Raw genomic sequence first — 24,266 nt, 5'->3', positions numbered from 1 at the left:
GGACTTTGTAGATGTGGTTAAGTTAAGGATCTTGAGATGGGAGAATATCCTGGATGATCCTGGTGGACCCAGTATAATCGCAAGGGTCTTTATAAGGAAGAGAAGGAGGCAGGGAGGTCAGAGTAAGAAAAGGTGACATGGTGACTGAGGCAGAGGTTGGCGTCATGTGCTTTGAAGAGGGAGGAAGGGACCACGGGCCACGGAGTGAAGGTGGGCTCTGGAAGCTGGACAGGCAAAGAGGTAGGTGCTTCCGAGAGCCTCCTGGAGGAACGCAGCCTTGCCAACCCATTTTAGACGTCTGACCTCCCGGACTATAAGATAATACATTTGTGTAATTTGTTATAGCAGCAATAGGAAACTGATACAGACGGTTTGGGAATAGCAGCTTAATCCCCATTTTTCAGGATAGAGACTGCTGGTTCCTTAATAGCAGAATGGAGGATAAGGGTGATATGGCTGTGTTGGGACTTTCTTGTGCCCTTGAGTCAAAGCTTTCATGATCTTTTCTGTGCCTTTAAAGTCGCCCCTCCCCACTTTCTTATTATATTGTGTTTGTGCTTTGTCAACCCACTGCCCAGAAATCTAGCTCTACTTTCCCATCGTCGCATGCAGTGAATCCTTTCACTTGGGAGTAGTTTGTTCCCCGTGGGTGCTGGAGAGTTAGTTACTCGCTCACTTGCAAACCCTTAGCTGTCTTGTCAAGTAAGTCATGTTGAGGGCTTAGAGAATGAGGACTCCACTTATTTATTCAGATAGCCAGGGATTTGTTCAAGTCCTTCACAGCCCTCCACTTGGACGTGAGTTCTTTTTTCATGATTGTAAGCACCAAAAAGTATTGTCCTAGCTTCATCTGACATGCATTAGTGATAGGTGTATGTTGATGAGAAATGTTCATTTTATACCAAGGAGAATACTGCAGTATCAGACATGAGTGTCAAGTAATTAGTTTCTAAAGAATTTCTTAGAGAAGTGTGCTCTGTGCTTCATTACAAGATAATAACCTCATAACTCTGAGGTATGTGGGAATAATGCTTCACACTATTTATTTTCAAAGCAGTTAAAACTATTAATTAGGTCACAGAACACTTCTAATTTTCATAAGTAATGCTCTCTGAAGATGGAAGTGCTAAGGGCTAGATGAGCCTGGCTTGGTAGAATTTTGAAATTATACAAAAGGAAGTTCCCTTGTCAGCATGAGGGGAATAACACAGGAGTTTTCAGTGCTTGACTGATAGCGAAAGTTTTGATCTCAACCACTGTTTTGTTTGTAGTTTTGAAATAAATCAGAATAAGAGCCTTTTTGTTTTGTTCTCGGAAAACTAGATTATTAAACCATTTTTATCAACATGCAATGTATGACCTGTGTTCTGTGTAGATGTTCATATGAAGAGCAGTAGGGGACATCTGGTGGTGAGAGAGGACGAACGAGAGGGCTGAGAGAAAGAAGGCGGCAGGAACTTTCAGCTTTCCAGTGCTTCATGCCATCTTTAGAAAGTTTCCTAGTAGACATCAACCCAATTGTTTGCAAAGTGGAGTGATTAAGAGTGAACCCATACTTTAAACCCACAGTCCCCTGGGTGCTGAATAGCTGTGTGACCTTGGGGAGGTTACTCAACTTCTCTGTGTCTCAGTTGTTGCTATTGTTTTTTAAACCCATAAAATGGGAAATAGTTACAGTACCTACTTCACCGGGTTGTTGTGAGGCATGAATGAGTCTATGTATGTAGAGTTCTAAATAGTTCTTGCTCTATGATGTTTTAGTTATTATTCATTCCTTTGTATTTCATCAATGTTCAAGTAGTTTTATTCATTTGAATGGCCCATTATTCTACAAATAATAAAATTCCTCAATATAGAAATTTAAAAATGAATTTTGTTTATTGAGTAGCCCTGTTTGTAAGACTTCCACCTTGAGCAAAGACATAGTTATTTGACACAATGTTATTTTATCCCATGCCTAGCACAATGATATATTTTTCAATAAATAAATGCTGAAAGAGTGAAGGAATGAATAAATGAATAATGCTAACATTTATTAGGTGCTTTCTCTGTGTCAAGCGTTATACTAAGAGCTTTACACACTTTTCATTTAAGCCTTACAACAACCACAAGGAAAACTGATGCTCAGTGATTTGAATAACTCCCCCAAAAACCTCAGAGTTGGCGAGAGCTGGGATAAACTGAGTCAGGGTGGAGGTCTTAGTCAATATACTTCACTGACCCTTTTAGTGAACAGTCTGCTCTGAGTAATGGTTCATAAAAAAGACTTAAGAACCCTGGCTTTTCAATTTTGACTCTTGTTTATGTTTGTTTTCCCAACACGTGATGCGCACTCTCTTGTCTTAGCCGCCCTTTCTCAGGGTTCTCGTTAGCACCACCATTATGTCGTGTGCTAACAACGATTCGTTACTGTGGATCATGAGGAATGTAGGCTGCTTTGCTCTGCTTAGGAATGCCCCCAAACATTTATACTGTTTACTCACTTTAATTCTTCCCCTTCTTCTATATTTACTCTCACTCTGGACTACTATGAGTGCATCTTTAATGTTTGCGTATAATTTTAAGGCAGTGGCTCTGGCTGGGGGTGTGGGAGCCTGCGTGCAGATCTACACGCAAACAAACAAAATGAGCTACTCTAAATTGATTGCTGACGGGGCAGGCATTTTGTTAGGTTCATTTTGTATGTTGGCTTATTGATTTTGATGACTCCAAAAGAGTTTATTTTTTTGTATAGCAAAGGTGGAAATTTATTTTTTATTTTATTATTATTTTTTAAGGTGGAAATTTATTGAAGAACAAGTACAGACTCCCATGTGGGGAATGGGAAAGAATCTCACAGCACAGACTCCCACGTGGGGACGGGGAAAGAGTCCCCACTCCAAAACAGTTCTTATTACTCCTCTTTCAGATGAGAAAGTGGGTTCAGAAAAGCAAAATTAAGTTCCCTAGGATCTTAGAGCTAGTGAGCGGTAAAGACCGGATAAAAACCCAGATCTGTCTGAAGCCACAGCTCAAGAACTGTCCCTTTGCTACGCTGCCTGCCCTCTTGTGGAGAGAGCACGAGAGGTCTAGGGAACTGAAGGTTGGGGAGACTGAATGTCAAGTTTGCAGAAAGAGATTCAAGAAAGGTTGATGAGCAGGGCCAGGTTAGTGAAGGCCTCGTGAGCAGCCAACTGCTAAAAGGGCTAGATATTATAGTAGCTATGTTCCCTGCAGACAAATGACTTTATTTTTAAAAAACCTATTCCATTCAATGTATTTATTCAAGACATATTTTCAGTACCCAAATCTGTGTCAGGCACTGGGGTCATGATTATATTCGGAATTACTGAGATTGTGACAAGTCTGTCCTGAGCAATCTTCTCAAAATAAAGCCACTTTCTGGTTGTCCTAAAATCTTTACTTGATGTGACTTTAAATATATTTTAAAATAGCACACTGGATTATTAATGACCTGCTCTAGGAATGATTCAGCTAACCTACGACCTTTAGCAACTGACAGCACTGTGATTGAGACACTGCTTTTATAAATGAATTTTCACTTTGCAGTTGATCTATATTCTCACTGGGTTGCATCCAGCACTCATGCTTGGAATGCTGCTTGCATTCTGGTTACAACCAACAGGGTGTTGCTACAGAGGATGGAGTTTGAGCATTCTTGAACTTGGAAGCCTTAAGGACACAGTTCAGAGTTGAGGAATCATAGTGGGAAAGAGCTGCTCTGTTAGGTAGGACCAGGGGCTATTTGCTAAGAAAAGGTCAAAAGGGGACTGAGGGCTTGCCCCTGGAGTATTATGCAAGCAGGAAGCCTAAGACCATAAACACGGAACTCTACTGCAGGGCTCGAAGTTGACTTCTACTCTGTATTTGCTTCCTAGTTTCTGCAGCATGGCAACCTCAGATGAGTTCAAGGACAGTCTCGGTTCTGCAACACTCAATTCTACATCCCCTAAGTATCTTTCGGACACACATTTCCTCTCTCTGAACTTTTATAGGACTCGTGCTCTATTCCACCTGATCTAACACTTAATTATATACATTCTTGCATTTCTTGGAGGTATATATTTAGCTCACTTCTAACTAGGTTGTAATTCTTGAAGTAAGGATCACATGAAATGTCATTGGTGGCTAAGTATGGAGAGGACCAGCTAATATTGTTCAATATATTAAGTGTTTGCAGAAAAATATTTGAGTGCCAATCAGCAATACATTCTACATGAGATAGTAATGGTTTTCTTCTAAGAAAAAAGTGTCCACAAAGCATGCTATAGAATCTGTATTATTTTTCTATTAAATTTGAGTTACTGGTTTATTATAAAATATACATTGTAGCAGAACTAACACATATGTGCTTAAAAATACTTGAATTCTAGGTTGCTTATTATAATGTTTATCATGCATATAATTATTGGGTGGATTTCTCATTTACCCCACAGAAAGGGAGGATTCCTATATTTTCTTAGTTTGTTCAATCCCCTACTGTTTAACAATTGATGAAGGTCAAAGGTTTTTTTCCTGGAGAATTTTATCACCACAAACTTCTACTTTGCTAATTTGTTCTCACTCACAATGCAAAAGCCATAAATGCTATTCACATTTCCCAATTTTTTAGGTGGAGTGGATTCCTCCTTTGTGCCGTTGCAATGCTTCTTGTGGTATTCCCAATGTTTACTTTTCCAAAAAAGCTTCCGCCTCGACACAAGAAGAAAAAGAAAAAATGTTCTGTTCCTGCTGTTAGCGATGACGACATTATGAAGGAGAAATCGAACAATCATGAGCACGTGGACAAAAAAGTTTCTCCTATGGGATTTGGAAAGAATATCAGAGGTAAAGTATGTCTTTGGAAGTACCGGGCACATATTTATTCAAATCAGTGTGACTCAGACTGTGGTCCCAGGCCAGTGCTGCCCACAGCTGTTACTGGTCTGAGATGAGATCAGCGCTGAAATTGAGAGTAAGCATTGGGAAACTTTTAAAGAAATTTGACAGAGTCATTTTATGCCTGTTGAATATAACAGAGATAATAAAAAAATTGGGCTTATATTTTGTATATATTTTTAACAATTTTTTTTCTTTTAAAAAATATTGATTTCAGATTGGAAGGGAGAGGGAGAAAGAGATAGAAACATCAATGATGAGAGAGAATCATTGATTGGCTGCCTCCTGCACACCCTACATTGGGGGTTGAGCCTGCAACCTGGGCATGTGCCCTGAGCTGGAATCAAACTGTGATCTCTTGTTCATAGGTCAACGTTCAACCACTGAGCCATGCCAGTTGGGCTAAAAATTTATTTTCTTCATTTTTTAATGGATTTTGCAAAAAATATCAGTGCATGATAGACTGGAAATAATAATAATAAAATGATTGTTCCCCACAGATTGAGAAACATTGATTTAGCACTGATTTATATCCAAAGATACAGTTCTATATATCATTTACTATATTTAGAGATGTCTGATTTTTAAAAATACTTATTGCATTATATAATGGATGGTTTGTGTCAGGGGAGTGGTGGGTTTGGTATTTTCGCCTGATCCTTCTATAAACATAAAACCTAGCCCTGGACAGGGATCTCATTCAACAGTGGCTCAGCCAAGTGCTTGTAAGTGGACAGAGAGAAGGCAACTAGGGGTGGGCCTCCAACCCAGCGCAAAAACATCCAGAACGTTTCAGTGATGTGTACTGGTTTGTTTTTTCATTTTTATTTCTCTTAAAAATAATGACTCATTATAGCTAGATTAGGCAGTCTCACACCTAACCTATTTAACTGAATCTCAACCAGCCCATCTTTGTCCAGCCGTCAGTATATCTGGTGAGTGGCAAGAAATCCCTTTAATCCAGAAAACCTACAGTGCTGCACTCCCATTAGCTTCTGCTATTTCCTGAATTCCCTGAAACGATTTTTATGAAATGATGAAGCACAATCTGTGCCAAATGCTTATTGTTTTAGGGAGGATGTACCTAGGCCCGTGGTCGGCAAACTGCGGCTCTCAAGCCACATGCGGCTCTTTGGCCCCTTGAGTGTGGCTCTTCCTAAGCCTTAGGAGTACCCTAATTAAGTTAATAACAGTGTACCTACCTATATAGTTAAAGTTTAAAAAATTTGGCTCTCAAAAGAAATTTCAATCGTTGTACTATTGATATTTGGCTCTGTTGACTAATGAGTTTGCCGACCACTGACCTAGGCACATTAGCACCTCACGTTGACCACGTACACAGGAAAGCAAAGAGATACCTGCTGGGCCTAGAAGAAGTTGCTCATATTTTATGGAACTATTCCTGCAGCCTAAGAACAATAACGTTTAGATGGGATTATTTTCAATGCCCGCATTTGTTCAAAGCAAGCCAGGTGACATTTCAGTGGACATGCTTCTTTCCTGTGAGGTTGTAGATTGGCCTCCCCACCCCCGTCATCCTTTTCCGACAATGTATGTTTTGGGGCTGCCAAAATGACTTCTACTCTCAAAACATAAAGAATTCTCTGGATGCCTGAGCTCTTACCCCATGGACCAGCCCATCATTTTCCATGTATGTTGTTATGGACTATTATGATTGCTACCAAAAGAGTGATTTAAAAAAAAATTAGTTGAGATCAAGGTTGATGTTAAAGAATCTACCATACAGGAATAGACTCAGAATCTTAACTTATGGAGAGTGTAAAGTAGATGCAAGGGGAGAACTAAAGACGTAGGTAAGCTAAAACTGTATGTTTGATAGCTTAGGCATAGATGACCTGAAATATATGCTGTACTGTATAGTAAAGAGAGAGAATATTGATACCAAATACCAACAGCGGGAACTATTGTTGATGGGAACAGCCTTCTGGGGGATGCAGTGTAGACTATGCTTGGGGGGCCCCATCCTCCCTCTGGCCCTTCCTGTCTTCCTGGTGGAGGCCATCTGCCAGTCCCTACATCGTGTGCCTGAAGGTTTTCTTTGTAGGCAGGGACACTGCTGGGCTCCTGCTTGAGACAGGTTCAAGTGCCAAGGAATGAACACCTGGCCTCCCCCCGGCAAAGCAGTCCTTAACCATGGCTGATGATCACCCAGCTCATGGGCCAGACAATTCTTCATCCTCACCGCCCCAGCACCATGTCCACATTCCCTGTCCCATGTTTTCTGAATCTCCCAAATAAACAACTTGGACTTGAATCCTTATCTCAGGACCTGCTTTTAGGGGGGACATGCACTTAGGCAGGCAGGTTCAAAAGTGATAAAAGTCATCACAAAATTTTAAAATTATTTTTCAGAATGGAATCTATGCTCTGTTTTATTGGGTGTCTTCTTGTGCTGCTCGGGGTGGCTTCCTGTCATCTTTTCGATGCTCAGTTTCATGGTTCAGGATATTTTCTCTTAAAAGAAAGAGTAAGAGGATTCTTATAACATCTGTTTCTATTCTGATTTTCTTGTCAGTATCTCTCATAAGTCCTCAGCTTTCTCACCCTACTCTCTGCCTTACTGCTGATGACTGATGTCACTTCTGCGGCCAAACCTCCTGATTCAGACATAGAGCTGGTTCCTTTCATTACTTCCACTTGTCCTGGATTCCCTCATTGTATCTAGACTGGAACCTCAAGAGGCACTTTTTCCTGTGAAAAATGAATCCTACTTTAATGGGCTGATATAGTGAAAATGTTCTGCTAAAAATGATCCAAATGGTGTTGCTAATATTGGAATAATGTTCTGTTAGAATATATAAAGTTAATTCATATTTATCTTGTACGTATTGACTTCCTTTAGAGTACCTAATACCTACACCTATGGGAAATGAAATCAGACCTATCGTCTAATATTTAAACTGATTTTCAAAAGAACAAATAGAAATGTGGGGGAATCATTTCATTGTTGACATAATTCGTGTTACAAAACCAACGTTCATTATTAAGGTCTTAAAGAATGGTTACTAAGATTTTCTCTGAGTTAAATCTGAGCTTGATTCCCAGATCCTCTTTTCCCTTGTTCTTTCTTTAAAAGATGTATTTTTATTGATTTTTAGAGAGAGAGAGGAAGGGAGAGAGAGATAGAAACATTGATGAGAGAGAAACATCTATTGGCTGCCTCCTACACACTCCCTACTGGGGATCGAGCCCACAACCCCAGCATGTGCCCTGACTGGGAATCAAACCGTGACCTCTTGGTACATAGGTTGACACCCAACCACGGAGCCACACCAGCTGGGCTCCCTTGTTCTGTTTTCTGGGGCAGGGCTTCTTAGGGTCTTTATTTTATACAGGGTGGGGCAAAAGTAGGTTTATAGTTGTGAGTATGGGAAACACAATGTTTATTCTTGTATTACTTATTAATTGTATTATTTTTTATATGAACAACTGTAAACCTAACTTTGCCCCACACAGTATATAGAATTTGGATACTAATATTAGCTTCTTCAGAGAGGAGGTGGAAAGAAAGCTCAGTTAATATTTCCTTAAAAAGGAAATTATTTGGGCCATACTGAATGGCACCCTTATGGAAAGTTCTATCACAGAGAATACTAGAAGAAAACGTACTAAACTTTCCACCCCACCTCCACGTTGTAATGATAGACATTGGGAAAATCTGACTCGGTGTTTCTTGATTCTCGTTATAAATTATGCAGGAATAAGACTGTTTTAAAACACCACAAAGGAGAAAAGTAGAATTTTTAGTGGGTCTGCGTCACCTATCCATAAGGAGACTAGCATTGATTGCATCAAACTCTTATCAATAAAAATAAACACTTAAAATATTTAAGTGGATCAATTTTCCAGAGTTTCAAAATCCAGCATTTTAGTCTTCCAAATTTAACTGTTTATCTTCCTCAATGGAAAACTTTTGGTGGCAGTTAATCACAAGAACAATTTTATTTTTTCTGTCCACTTTTATATTTTTAAGCTTAGTAGCATTATGAATAAGCATAAAATATAACAGATTTTTCTCTGCCAAACTTTGTGCTAGAGTGTGATATGTTTGCAATACTAACTACAAAAAGAGTTACTCGGAGGTGATGAATGGATTTAAAGAGACCGTTGAAAGTTACATAAATTTGATCACTAAGGGATTATGTTGTCATTATTATTTTTAAAAAATATTTTTTATTGATAGAGAGGGAGAGGGGGAGGGGAAGGGGAAGGGAGGGGGAGGGGAAGAGGGAGAAACATCAATGATGAGAGAGAATCATTGATCAGCTGCCTCCTGTACACCCCCTACTGGGGAATGAGCCTGCAACCCAAGCATGTGCCCTGATGGGGAATCAAACCATGACCTCCTGGTTCATAAGTCGACACTCAACCACTGAGCCACGCCAGCCAGGCTGTCATCATTATTTAAGCAGCTCTTCCCTCTATAGAAGGTGCTGTCCTCTGCGCTGTGGCAGATGTGAAGACAGGGAGCCAGGGCTTGCCCTCCGGGAGCTTGCAGGCCACTGAGGGAGGCAGGACAGGCACAGGTGGGAATATATAAAGACCACAAGGGAGGCTGGACACACTGGCGTGAGGTTCACAGGCAGGCGGGGGAACATGTCATTGAGGGATCAGGAAAGCTTCCATGAACCTTGGAAGACAGGGAGAATGTCAGTAGGCGGAGGGGGTGGTGGGAGAGCAAAGGCAGGCTCAGACTGCACAGATGTGTTTGAAAGTGCTGAACACGTGCATTGTGGTTGGTGGGTGGATATGTGTGGCCGAGGCCTGGAGATGAGGTTCAGAAGGTGAGGTAGGGCCATATGGTGTGTGGAGAGCTGGAGTTCTGGCCTGTAACGGAAGTCATCCCTAACGGGCGGTGGGGCGGTCTGAGCGGACCTCAGCAGCCCTCCTCTGGGCAGATGACCTATGGAGAGGAAGGAGTGGAATGGAAGGAGGGGGTCCAGGCAGAAAGCTATGGACACAGCCCAGGTGAGAGGTGATGATGGTTTTGACGAGTAGAGAAGGAAAGGACAGAAGCCTCTAAACTGGTCTCCCTCTTCTATCCTTGCCCCTTTCTGTTGCCTTCAGCTCAACAGCCGGGAGGATCCTGTTAAAATACCACTTCTCTGCTCAAAGCCTCTGTGGTCTCCCACGTCCCTCACAGAAAAGTTCCTTCCCGATGCCACCTACTGGGGCTATGACCTGATCCCTGGTTACCTGTTTGGCCCCATCTCTCTCTTGCAGTCCCATTTGTTTATTTGGCTCCAACCACGTTGAGGAATAGTCCTCAGATGCGCCAGGCATCTTCTCAGGGCCTTTGCCCTTGCCACTCCTGTGCTGGGAAGGCTCTCCCCTCAGTCTCCTCACACCTTCGGGATGTAACTCAGAGGGTCCCTTTTCAGGGAGGCCTTGCTTAGTCATCCTATCTAAAAATCTCCACCCTCCTCTCCAAACTCCTATCGCCTTTCCTCCTCTATTACCTCAACAGTCATCACTATCTAATATACTGTGTATCTTACTTATTTATGTTATTATCTCTGCAATGAGAAAGGAAGCTTAATGAAGGAAAGGAATTTTTAAAAAATATATTTTATTGATTTTTTACAGAGAGGAAGCGAGAGGGATAGAGAGTTAGAAACATCGATGAGAGAGAAAGATCAATCAGCTGCCTCCTGCATACCTCCTACTGGGGATGTGCCCACAACCAAGGTACATGCCCTTGACCAGAATTGAACCTGGGACCTGTGAGTCCACAGGCCGATGCTCTATCCACTGAGCCAAACCAGTTAGGGCAGGAAAGGAATTTTTTTGTTCATCATGTTCCCTGATGAATTTACACCCCCTGGTAGATACTCTACATATTTGAGGAATGAATTATTGAATGATGAGTGTTAGGTCCACGCCGACATGAGCCAGGTCAAGAGATGCTGTGAGTGTTTTCAAGACATTTTATTACATTCTCTCACAGCGGGCTGAGACCAGTATATCAGTGTCAGTGCTGAGGGAGTGTTTATGTTCTCTTATACAGGGACTGGGTCAGGGTTGCACCAGCTAGTAGGGGGAGCTGCCTGAACAACAGGACATCCTTGGAAGATAGCAGGATGTCTGGTGGGTGCACAACTCGGTCAGGCAGAGGGGAGTGCCTGAGTCGGTTGGGGAGTGTATCTTAAATTCTGCAGGTGCAGGCCATTTGCTTCAAGCTATGAAAAAACCCACTATAATAATAAAAGGGTAATATGCTAATTAGACCAGACGTCTTCTGGATGTCATTCCGGACATCCTTCCTGACGAAGCTGGGGCCAGAGGGAAGCAACCTGGGTCCTGGGTGCCTGCCGGTGGCCGGAGGAGGAAAGCCCGGGTCCCGGGTGCCAGAGGGAAGCTGGTGCTGGCAGCCTGGGGAAGGAAGGCCTACTCTTGTACGAATTTTCGTGCATCAGGGCTCTAGTAGCAATATATTTCAGAAAATGTGTCTACACAGGAGAGGCCAGAGGTAGTGCATCCTAACAATGAGGAAGAAAGGAAGAGATTGTGTCTGTAGGATGTGGCAACTGATACGGGAATGATGGGGAGGGAGGTGCCAAGGGTGGTTTCAGGGTTTTAACCTCAGGTCGTGGGGAGAGGAACTAGTTGAGAGGGGCAGAAGGAATCAGTTCTCAATCGGAGTTACCCTAGAACATCGGAACTATTGCATGTGGCTCAGCATTTAAAAACTAGCATGGTATGGACTATGCCGGGGCCAATCCTTGATTCAGCAGAGAGGGATGGCCCAGAGCCTCGTGCCTTTAGCCCTCTTGCAAAGTTCCCGAATTGCACTTCAGCTTTATGTTTGCAGCTTCTATGAAAGCTGGTGCTTGACTTTCCCAGTTTGCCATAGAAGCATGGCTCTGCGCCCCTCATATAAAACACTATTGCTTGAGCACAGTGGTTCTTCAGCTTAGCCTGCGGACACACCATATGGGCTTCTTCAAACCCAGAGGGTCCGATCCAGGTGGCCTGGGGTGGAGCCTGAGAACATGCATGTTTAGCAGGTTCCCAAGTGATACCGGCACTGGTGGTCCAGAGACCACACTGTGAGAATCACTGCCCTAGAACGTGGGCAAAGCTTTGTTTTCCATGAAGACGCCAGAGTGTTTCTGCTAATGAGAAGACGGCCTTTTGCTTTGGAATCAAATTTGAAGCCCAGGGAGGGTCTGACAGACAAGTTCAGTTCTTTTCTCTGGTTTTGATGTTCTGCTCTACTTACACCTCATTTACCTCTGATGCTTTGTTTCATTTCCTTTTTACATTTATTTTTATGTGCACATGTTTTCTTGTGATAAGCTAAACCTTTAGATTTGGACCTACAGCTTATGAGGGAAAAGGTGAATGGTAACAGGCCTGGCAAAGAATTCCTAAAAAAAGGAAGCACTTCCTTCATACTCAGTGCAAATGGACTGTGGGTTTGCTCGTTGGATGGCACCTACCTAGGAAGATATATAGAAATACTCATTAGTGCTGGATTTAAGGGTGCAGATTACTGTGGCCAGCAACCACCAATGATGGATTGGGGGCCCCAGTGGCTTCCCTTTCTGTTCATTGTCTGCAGATAAGTATCTCAGGAGCTCCCCCTGCAGCAGGAAAGGCCTTGGCCCACGTGTTGTGGGTGGGCAGGAGAAATTGGCATGCTTTCATGGGGAGCCCAGGGCACCATTAGTTTCAAAGAAAATGAGCAAGAATGAAATGGATGAAGAGAGAATGGACAGGACAGTTGGGTCCTATTTGGCCATGTTACATATGAAGAGCCACTTTGGTTTTGGTTTTACAGAAAGACGAGACTGAAAATAGTTTGATGCTCCTGGGTAACGGGCATCAGAAGTCGCATCTGCGCTATGCCCATGAGACGCACGGGGTGGCGCAAGACCCACGGGCCATCCGGGGAGTTGTGGAGGTGTCCTCTGCATGGGATGGGATGTTTCCACCTGCTCACTGATGCCCCAGAAGGCTTAAAAGTATACAAGTAGTAAAAACTTAAAGATCTGAGGTAAAGGAAGAATTAAGTACTCATGTTGAGTGCTTATGAAAGAAGGGGATCAAGGGATTTCGTGGAGAGGGGATAATGGAATTGGTTTTAGAATTAGAATTTGAATTTATGGAGGAGACTGAATGACATCAGGGAAAGGTCAGTGTTATTGCCCTGGCTAGTTTGGCTCAGTGGATAGAGCGTTGGCCTGGGGGCTGAAGGGTCCCTGGTTTGATTCTGATCAAGGGCACATGCGTGGGTTGCGGGCTTGATCCCCAGTAGGGGGCATGCAGGAGATAGCCAATCAATGATTCTCTCGTCATTGATGTTTCTATCTCTCTCTCCCTCTCCCTTCCTCTCTGAATAAAATATATATATATATATGGTCAGTGTCATTGAAAGAAGATTTATTACTTACACTAGAGGTCCGATGCACGAAATTTGTGCAAGAGTAGGCCTTCCTTCCCCTGGCTGCCGGGACCTGGGCTTCCCTCGCAGCCCCGGCTTCATCTGGAAGGTCGTCTGGAAGGACATCTCGTCTAATTAGCACATTATGCTTTTATTATTATAGATTATTACTTACAAGAGAAGGATCATGCCATGCCATGCAGGGCCACAGGGAAGCACCGGGTGTGGTTGGGAAACAAAAAACAGGAGTTGGGGAGAAGCCAGGGCCACCGCCTTTATTGAGGTGCCCATGGGAAGACAAGGCAGGGCGGAGTGAGTAATTCCAGTTGGCTCTGGGCTGCAGGGTGTCTCTAGTTGTCTGGGACCTGGCCCTGGGTGATTTAGGGCAGGGGAAATACTGGCTGGGTGTGTGTGAGTTAGACAAGTTGGTGATTGAGACTATGTGTTCCCAGCGGAGCCCTGGCTATTTCTGATAATTGGTAGTTCATTTCTTTCTAGTCAGCAAGATTTTTATGTCAAAACATTGTGAAATACAGAAAAGCCCCCATATAATTATATTATATGATTAATATCATAACTTAGGTGTTACAACCACTGTGGACTCCCACCCGGCCTGACTGCTGTAATTATTGTGTGGTGTTCCCTCCTCTCCATCTCACCTTCCCTCTTCCCACCCTCGAGGCTGAGGCCTTGGGTCTTGCCCATGTGCTTTGCAAAGCACCTGTCTTCTGACCATATCATGCTATTTTATAATTTGTCAACCTTTTATATAACAAGGACCCCCACTCTTGGTGTTTCCATTTTTATTATTGGTCTTTTTTAAAAAAATATATTTTATTGATTTTTTACAGAGAGGAAGGGAGAGGGCTAGAGAGTTAGAAACATCGATGAGAGAGAAATATCGATCAGCTGCCTCCTGCACACTCCCCATTGGGTATGTGCCCGCAACTAAGGTACATGCCCTTGACCAGAATCGAACCTGGGACCCTTCAGTCCCCAGGTCGATGCTCTATCCACTGAGCAAACCCGGCCAGGGCATGCTATTGTTTTTTTTGTGCCCAGTATGAATTCTATGTCATGTTTGACTTAGTCCAGTTAAGCCACTTTTATGTGCTTGTTCAAGTGACGTTTCCCTCACATTTTACTTTTATTTAAGAAATTGGCATTATGTAAGACTTTTAGGAAGGGAAGAGACTGGCTCCCAAATATCATTCTAATTATTGAGCTAGATGGCTGGCAATACCTATCCTAAGAAAGCTTCTCTATTTCTTTGTTTCTTTTTCTCGTTCACAAATATCTTTATTGAGCAACTACTATAGAAATGAAGAACCCAGGATACATATATGAAAAGTCCTTGTCCTTAAAGGGAGGTTGAAGGGAAAATAAGCATAATCCTATATAATAAAACCCTAATATGCAAATCGACTGAATTGTGGAACGACCAGTCACTATAATGTGCACTGATCACCAGAGGGTAGATGCTCAATGCAGGAGCTGCCCCCTGGTGGTCAGTGCGCTTCCCCTGTGGGAGTGTTGCTCAGCCAGAAGCTGGGCTCACAGCTGGTGAGCTCAGCGGCAGCAGGCAGTCATCTCCCGAGAGGTTCCGGACTGCGAGAGGGTGTAGGTTGGGTTGAGGGACAGCCCCCCGACCCTCCTCCGCAGTGCACGAATGTCATGCACTGGGCCTCTAGTAAAATATAAGAGGAGCAGTGCATCCTAAGGAAGGTTGAAAGAAGAGGAGGAAGGAGTTTCTAAATTAGCTGCCTGCATCAGAGACGACTTCTCTTGGAGCAGGGATGGGGAACATCCAGCCTGTGGGCCGTGTAAGGCCCAAGACATCATTTGGTCTGGCCCTGCCAAGGCATTAGGGGGAATTAATTGAATGTTTGACCAAATATGGCAGGCTACCTTTTAAGCTGATAATTGTGTATGGCCCATGAGTGATGTTATAAGTATCCAAATGGCCCTTGACAGAAAAAAGGTTCCCCACCCCTGTCTTGGAGGCTTACACGTTGCTGCATCCCTTTAGAATTGCAGGTTTTGGGGGGTTGTTCATAGCATATAAAAGTAATGCATGCTCCTGGTAGAAAATTTGAAAGTAGGTAAAAGTATATTTACATTCAATAAGGCTAAATTTCAACCTCATTCCTGAACATGAATGCTTATATTTATTTACAATGAAAACGTATGTTGTGAAACTAGATAGAGGTGGTGGTCACACACCATGGTGACTAAACTAAAAGCCTTGAGGTTTTAATGTCAGCTTGCCCTTAGGGTAGGATGTCTTAGCTTTCAGTGATCACGGTCAAGATTTCATCTCTCCTTCATCCTGCGTTTTGCCACATCTTTGATTTTGCAATGACACAGTTATAAGTGACACCAAGAAACTTATCTAATTATGTCTTGCAGCATAAAAACGAGGTATCTGGCTGCAAATGGATGGATTTAGCAACCTCTTTGCTGACTTAGGTTTTAGAACTTTGTGTTTCTGAAATGATTTTGGATTTACGTAAAAGCCCCAGAAGCAGCACGCAGAACGCCCGTGTACCCTGCACCCCAAATTCCCCAATTGCCGACATTTTGACCCACCTGAGAAATTGAAGACATGATGCTCTGCTGCCCGCTAATACTCTCATGTGTGTTTCCTCAGTACAAGGACATGCTCCTGTGTGACCACAGGGCAGCTGGCAAAGTCAGGAAGTTAACATCGATCCCAGGTTATCACTCAGACCACAGGTCCCATTCAGATGTCGCCCATTATCCCAACTGCCCTTTATGTCCAAGATCCAATCCAAAAGTACAAGTTTTAGTGTCTTTTTCATCTCTGTTATTCTGGATAAGGTTCTCATCTTTTTTGTGTGTGTCTTTAATGACCTTTATCTTTTTAAAAAGCATAAGGCAATAACTTTATAGATATTGTTCAACTTGTCTTTAATAACGTCACCCCTGATTTAATGCCCTTTCGTAGACATACCACTGAAACGGTGCTGTGCTCAGCACCCTGTGACAGAGGCCACACAGTGCGACCTCGCCTTGTAACCAGCTGGGTGAACTTCCATCACTTGGATGAGAATGTATCTGCCTGGTTTCTCCACTGTAAAGTGGATAGTAAATCACAACGATAAAGCGATAAATAATTTATAGGTACTTTGTGTGCTGTCAGTTCTCATTATTCGCAGAAGTTGTGTTCTGTAGAGTCACCACGAGCACTGATGTAGCCAAGACTGAAGCATGGCTCCAGGGGAGACACCGGGCTGGATTCCTGCCACAACGTCGCGGCCAACCCACCAACCCGCAACCTTGCTTGATGTGTGTTTCTGCTCAGCGACACCTTATGGAATATACATTGTTGATTCATTCACATTGAACCCGTGGCCAGCAGCACTGTACCCCCTGCCTGAGAGAAGCTTATCTAACACACGCACTTTCTCTGGGAGGCCTGTCCCAGCCTCTTGCACTTGGAAACACTACGCAGCACTTCAGCCCTATGCTTGGGGGTGGCCGGACATTTTAAACAATGAAATGACCAAAAGCACAAAAATGCAAAAAATGTAACAATGTATTGTGAAAAGGACGCTTGTCTACAGTGTGAGAGCTGAAACAAGAGGGCCTTGTGCAACCTCAGCCAAGAATGTGCATCCTGCGACTCCCAAGTCTTGCTGTTTTGTGCATGTCCTCGATTGGCCATGTGCTGCTAGTATTGATTTTATGGTTACAGATACAGCCTAGCGAGCAGGTGAATTTGCAAATACTGAATCTGCAAATAATGAGGATTGACTGGATCTTATTCCTGTTAAACTCTAACTTACCATTTTTAGCATCAGTTGAGCTCAAATTGTTTCACATTTGGCCACTGGGAATCCTTCATGCTATCTTTCGGAAATGTCCCCATAATTTTTTGAGCACTTCTTTACTTTCTTGTTCAGCAAGATTTTCCAGGCTCATCTTGCATTTTCTCTGCCCCAGCTCTGAAGTTAGACTATTCTCCAAGAAGGTCAATGTCATTTTAGTGAAAAATGACATTGAGAAACCAAGAACTGAGTGTTAAGTAGGCTCATTGCTTCTAGGGTGTCATTATATCTAAACCCTGTTAATACACAGAGTTAGTAAATGTATACACAGGGTGGGGCAGAAGTAAATTTATAGTTGTTTATATGGAAAATAATACAATAATTAATAATATAAGATAAACTGTGTTTCAAATATTCACAACTGTAAACCTACTTTTGCCTCACTCTGAGGGTACACATACGCGTACACACAATTTATTATTTATCATCAATCAATTATCATATATATATATATACATATATATATATAAATAATCTCATGAATTCATACCAATACTTCCAGTTCCAATCTTATACCTAACTGTCTCCTTTCTGTATTTGTACCTACTTTCTCTGGCAGTTAAAAAAACAATTCCCATTATTCTCATTGTCTAGACTTATTTGCTCACTCCCCCTGTGTCCAGCCCCATGAGCCAAAGATACAACCCTAGGTACCTGTAGGGCATGGGCTGAAAGTTAGCCCAGCAAAGGGGAAGGAGGAAGGTGAAAGAATAAAGGAAAATAACTTAAAGTTGTTGAAAGTCTGAACTTTGGATAAATTCTTCTTAAATAATAGCAGACTTTTTTTTTTTTAAATGAAAGAGAAGGGAGAAACATCACATGTATTATTAGTTACCTTTGAAATTAGAAGGTTACTTTAGCATGCCAAATGGGTATAAAAGAAAAACCAGTTTGATATAAATAGTATCTTTTAAAATATTCATGTGATTCATGTTATTTTCTTGGATTAAAATAATTTCTATTTTTTCCCAGATGTTTCAGATTTAACACATTGGCTTTTTAATATAACAGCCGAATCTTTAAATGTTGATATGAAATCTTAACTTTCTAATTTTTAAAATTTGGATATGACATTTTGATTTGCAGTGTTTATAAGAGAACATTGGTCAATTTTATGAAGTACTTTGATTATATTTTTTTTCTGGTGTGTTTTTCCATGTTAAAAAATTAAGATTGCATTTTAATTTTCTCTTTAAAATGTTCATTTAAACTTTAACTAAATTAAGCTATAGAATATATAAATTAATTTACAGTTAAAAATGATAATAGTGAATAGTCTTGCCTTCTGAAGTTTTAAATTCCTGTGAATAGCCTATAAATTATAGCTTTAACAACAGTTGCTGCTTAATTTTTATGAACTGATTGTATGTCATAGCGTAAAATAACTGTTCTGATCACTGAGATGACTGATTGTAAAATAATGCAGGTGACCTTTCCCTTGAAGGTATGTAAACATTACATGAGTGTGAGTTAATTCACATGATAAACATGCCAAAACTACAAAACTATACATGCAAAAATTTCCTTTTATTCTTCTTTACGAATTTTCCATTCACAGAATACCTTGGTATTATATATATTGAGATGTATACATTTGATTATATATAAATATATTTTTGTTTTTATTTTTACATAAATATATATAAATATACGATATATGATGTATGATATATTATATAGAATATAAATATATGTAAATATAATTAAGTGTAATATAAACATATATTCATATAATAAATATATGACATATTATATATTTACACACACGTATATTTCTGCAGCGGCTGGCTTTATTCATTAATAAAAATATTGATTGGGGTTCCTTTTATGCCAGTACGTGCAGCTTATCTCAGGTGTAATTACTGCATAGTATTTTATTATATGGCTGGTGCCATCATTTAAACACTTCCCATCAATGGACATTAAGGTGTTTTTTTCCTAAAATTTTGCTGTTATAAGCAGTGAATGCTGACATGAAAACACTTGCACATGCATCTTGAGGCACATATTGGGCAAGTCCTGGGAAATGCATGCCTACAGTCGAGGAGTGGACTTCTGTCTTCCTTGCGAGGCAGCTGGGCAGGTGGCGGGCCCCCAGCTCTGGGCTGTCCTGCTCCTTTGGAGACTTCTCTCTGTTCCAAAGTCCCTGGATTGTCTGACCTGGTAGCCTTACCCCACGTGCCCTTGCGGCTGCATTATTTCCTGAGGCTGGCAGTTCAGCTGTCCAGTCACGTGCCAGGGAGATGGCACCCAGATGTCATTTTCTCAGGGAAGTTTCAGTTGGGTGAAGTGAAAACTGTAATTTAGGATTATGTTGCAGGTACTTTACACAGTTAGTAGACTTTGGAGTCGTAACAAGGAATGGCATAGTTTTCATAAACTAAAAAATTGCAAATAATTTACTTTAAACCATTTTTGAAACAGGAATCATAGGTTGGATACTTCTTATAAGGATATTTGGATATGGGCATGTTTTAAAAATACGTTATTAAATTTCTTTATCCTTTTTGAAAATTGAAAAAAAAATCCAAACCCAAATCTATTTAATAAAGGAGATAATTTCTAATCGGTCATCAGGTTTTTCTAATTTGATTCTTTAATATTCTCAAGTATTGCTGAATGGCTATTTCCAGTTCATTTCAAAAACAATTCAGTTTTCTTTTCTTTTCCATCCCTTGTTTATAACATTCATTTGTCATTTTTGTCATTTTGTAGACCTACCAAGAGCAGCTGTCAGGATCTTAAGCAACATGACATTCCTTTTTGTGAGTTTGTCATACACAGCTGAGAGTGCCATTGTAACTGCTTTCATTACCTTCATTCCCAAGTTCATCGAGTCACAGTTTGGTATTCCGGCTTCCAATGCCAGCATCTATACTGGTAAGGCACCGCCGTGAGAGCGCCTTCAAAACATGATAATCCTTGACCACTAAACTGAAATGCAATGAGTGAAGAGAACTAACATTCATTCTAACATCAAAGTGTTAACAGATACCTTCCCCCCAGATTTCGGGAGGAGGAAGGCTTTGAATTTTTTTTTTTTTTTAATAATAATTGAGATTGTATTGCTGTGTGACTTTACCGACTGTGTTTTGGAAAGGGAGACCTTTGCATTGATTTATGTTTTTATTGTTCTGAGTTAAGAAGAATGAAATAGGCAATGGCATTCACATGTACATCTGCATAAATCTTTTTATGGGTTGGCATGAGTCTTAAAGTGTTAGGTTTTTGAACGCTGATAATTTGAAATATAGATCAGTTCTATGGTATCAGGATTTTCCTTTCATAAATGTTGACAGATTTTAATCGAATTACTGGAGATGCTTGAATTTAGAAAGAAAATCTATGAATTTTGCTTTAGAAATTATTTAATGTATAGGGAAAATGATTTTTTGTGAAATTTTTTGGAGACTTTGATACATGTACCTTAGTGCTGAACTCTCAGAAAATTGGGTGCTCAGAAATTTGGGAACATGACTTCTCAAATAATGGGGGAATTTTCAGTGTATTATATCATAGGATATTCTGGATATTTTCTTAGTGGTTTCAAAGATGGTCAAATGGTTCAATATATTAAGAAAAGTATATTTAAACATTTGAGTGGATAATGGCTGTCCCTCCCACTCTCTTCTCAATGTCCTCATCCAAATCCAGCAAGCTTTGATTATCTGAAAATTAACAGGACATGTTATATTATTGTCTAAAGAAAACACTGACTTGGAATATTTGGGTAATCACTTTGTTCTTTCTTTCACTTTGCATATAAAGGCATACATAATTGGATTGCAGGTCCATGTTAGGAATTTTTTTTTTTTATAAGGAGTACACTGATGTGGACCATACTTGTGACATAAAAATATTATATTTTCTCTTGCTTTTCAAAAATGTTTTCCTTATTTTAAGGTAAAATGGACAGGTTACAGTTTGGTTGTCAGATAATCTTAACCTCCCATTTCTAGTCTGATTCTTACACTAACCTTTTGTTGAGCAACAGTTCTTCAATAGGGAAACCAAGAGTTGGCTTGTAGCTCCATTTGAAGCCACATCGCTGTTATGTGTAGCTTCAAGTATTTCCCAAATTTAGAAGTATTACTGGAGAGAAGGTTTAGAGCCAAATAAATGTGAAACTACATATAACAGCTCTGTGGCTTTAAATCAAGCTACAAGCCAACTCTTGGTTTTCCGATCTTCTCTAGAACCTAGAGCACTACTGGGCTCAGACTGTCATCACACTGGGAGCACCTGAGCTCTGGAGGGAGGTGGTGACACCAGGGTCTGATGAGGATGCCATCGAAACACCTTAACTGACCCCATTTGTTGTTGTTTTAAAAAATATACTTTTATTGATTTCAAAGAGAAAGAGAGAGGGAAAGAGAAATAGAAACATCAATGATGGGAATCATTGATTGGCTGCTTCCTGCACGCCTCCACTGGGGATTGAACCCCCAACCCAGGCATGTGCCCAGACCAGGAATCAAACTGTGACCTCCTGGTTCATTGGTCGATGCTCAACCACTGAGCCATGCTGGCGGGGCCACCCCATTTGTTTTTATCTTTGCAGCAGTGGGTCTGCGTTCACCCTACACTCTTCCCTCTGTGGCCTTTCTGTGAAACTGTTTGGGGCCACCTTTATGATTGCAATGAAATATTATGAAGTTGATATTGGGAAAAGCCTGAAATGATGGGCAGAGCCCTGAAGGAGGAGTGGAAAAGTTTCACTAGACTTTCTGACTTAAATCAAACTTTGTATTAGTCTAAGGTAGAGTGGTGATTCAAAGGCATTTTGTTAAATCCCACCAATTAAGAAAACTAATATATTTAAGTGAAGTCGTAAGGAGGGGCTATTTTCGTCTTGGTCATAGGAGTAAAGCGACAGAAACTTCTGGGGCAGGAGACAGCCAGGGGGCATTGGGGAGAAGTGTTCATACCCCTGTGCATCACAAAGCTCTCCCTCACTCTTTCTCTCAATTGCCCTAAACCTACTCACCAAATGACCAGCCTCCTGTTTGCCCAGTTAGCCAAGTGACTGTTATTTCTTTTGTGATTCTTTCCCTTCATTTACCAGTTTTGAAAACTTATAGCAAATTTGTATAGTGACAAATACACTAAAAAATATATAATGATGAGCTCACAGCTATTTCTATGTGATGCACTTTAATCTATTGCAGTCATCATTCTATTTGATGCTACAGTTGTCCAGCCTTTGGCCACTGGGAGCCCCTTCATGTTAGCACCTGTGTCCTTCCCACTGCCTCAGCAACTGTGTGGTTTCCGGGGTGACAAAAGTGACTCGTTTATTGTGTTTCCAGACCGGGGCCAGTCATGTTCCTCAAGGAGCCCTGGTTCCTTTGAGAGAAAATGAGATTTGGAGATCCCCAAGTTGGACACTGGGGTGCTCACTGCTACGAGGTAGTCATTGTTTCTAGGACTTTTGTTAATAAAAAGAGTAAACAAGTCTTAAGGTTACATTGATATTTCTGCTTCAAATTTAAGATTATAGGTTGCTCTTTGCTCTAATGCTGAAAATATTTTTTTCCCCTAATGACTTTAATATAACTACAGGTGTGTGTATGTGTGTGCACGTGTGTGTGTGTGTGTGTGTGTGTGTGTGTGTGTGTGTTACTAATGATGAAATGTGAAATGCAGTTTTAGACTTGTTTGTGGTTCTTTTTGCCCAGAGGCTGTCTCTTATGGATATGCAAAATACTGTGACCCAAACTTATTTGAAATAATTCTCTGTCTGGGTTATGCCCACAACCTGATCTGATGTGGAGTTTATTTACTTTTATTTATTTTCATTTTTAGGGATTACTTTATTTTTATGTTTTTAAACCAAATTTGTTTTTTTTTTTTAAATTATGTAAGACAGTTATATGATTTGAGAGTCAAAACCATCAGGCAAAGGGCATTCAGAGAGGCCTTGCTTTCATCCTGCTTCCCTCCAGTTCTCTCTCCTTCTACAGGCAGCGTTTTATTAGTTTATTCCTCTTATTTCTTTTTGCATATGCAAGTAAATATGTGTGTTATGTGTGTCATATATGTACATCCTATACATCAATATTTTATATTGTATTAGTACTTCGCCTGTCTTCCCAGAGTTGGCACACTGTCCCTGTGTTCCGCACTGGAGTAGCACCAGAGACCTTGCTGGTTTCTTCACAGACACACAGCACTCCATTGTGTACCACCGTCTCTTTGCTGGCCTCGGGGTGGCCATTGGGTTGTGTTGTTTCTTTTTCTATAATGACGTTATATCTTGATCTGTAGAAGTCGTTTTATACTAAATAGCCCATTTGCCTAAAATACTTATTTCTTTTTAACAATTTAGTTTAATTGTCCAGCTTCCAGTTTGCCTGTTTCTTGGTAAAGAAGCTGATTCCAGACAGTGGAGGGAGACGGAGAGCTCGTGGATATATTTGTCATATAATACTCAGTTCCCCAGCCCCAAGGCCAAGCATTTACCATCAGATTGTTATCAAGATCCAAAGAGAGAATCTTGCTGGAAGCACTTTTGAAAAATCTATATTGCTTTTGGGAATTCAAATCAAATTAGAGACTTTCCTTCAGGGTGAGCCTGCGCCGTGATGGTAAAAGCAGGTGACTTTCGTTGGCCTTGCACACCAAGCCTGGCACATGCAGCCCTACCCGCAATGCTTCCGTGGAGGTCCTTCTCTCTCCAGTGCAGGGCTGATGAAACTGAGGGGTACAGAGCAGTTTTTACAAACTGTACACCCCAAACTCCGTAATACGGTCTCTAATGTATAGATTGAGCTGGTCCTCAGACACTGCTTACATTTTAGAATTTTTATTTCATTAAAGTAAGACATATAGTACAGGAGTTAAGAGGATCTGTTTTGGAGGGAGACACATCTTGTTGAAATTCTTGTTCTTCCTCTTCATCTGTCCGTCCGTCCATCCATCCGTCCATCCATCCATCCACCCATCCATCGTGCACAAATATTTTTAAAGCTTCTGCTATGAGCCTGGCACTGTGCATAATGAGAACGCAGAGGGGTCCTATCCTCTGTGGACCCCAGTAGGCTGCTGTGTTCCTGAACAAGTTTATGAACTTCTCTGAGGGTTACAGGTCATGAGGATTAAGTGATGGAACGCGTGTGTATGTTAGCACA

The 24,266-nt window shown here is 41.2% G+C and overlaps 1 protein-coding gene across 1 annotated transcript in view; it reads left to right on the top strand.

The window, feature by feature from the left end:
* The window catches only part of SLCO5A1 (solute carrier organic anion transporter family member 5A1), a 102,648-nt gene that overhangs the window by 41,449 nt on the left and 36,933 nt on the right, over nucleotides 1-24,266 (top strand). The window contains exons 4-5 of the mRNA XM_036338475.1: nucleotides 4,613-4,827; nucleotides 19,852-20,016. Of these exons, the coding sequence (XP_036194368.1) occupies nucleotides 4,613-4,827; nucleotides 19,852-20,016 (380 nt within the window). The remainder of the gene's footprint in view (nucleotides 1-4,612; nucleotides 4,828-19,851; nucleotides 20,017-24,266) is intronic.

This window comes from Myotis myotis, unplaced genomic scaffold (assembly GCF_014108235.1).
Source record: "Myotis myotis isolate mMyoMyo1 unplaced genomic scaffold, mMyoMyo1.p scaffold_m19_p_16, whole genome shotgun sequence".
Lineage (NCBI taxonomy): Eukaryota > Metazoa > Chordata > Mammalia > Chiroptera > Vespertilionidae > Myotis > Myotis myotis.
This window is presented reverse-complemented; position numbering and strand designations above follow the sequence as displayed.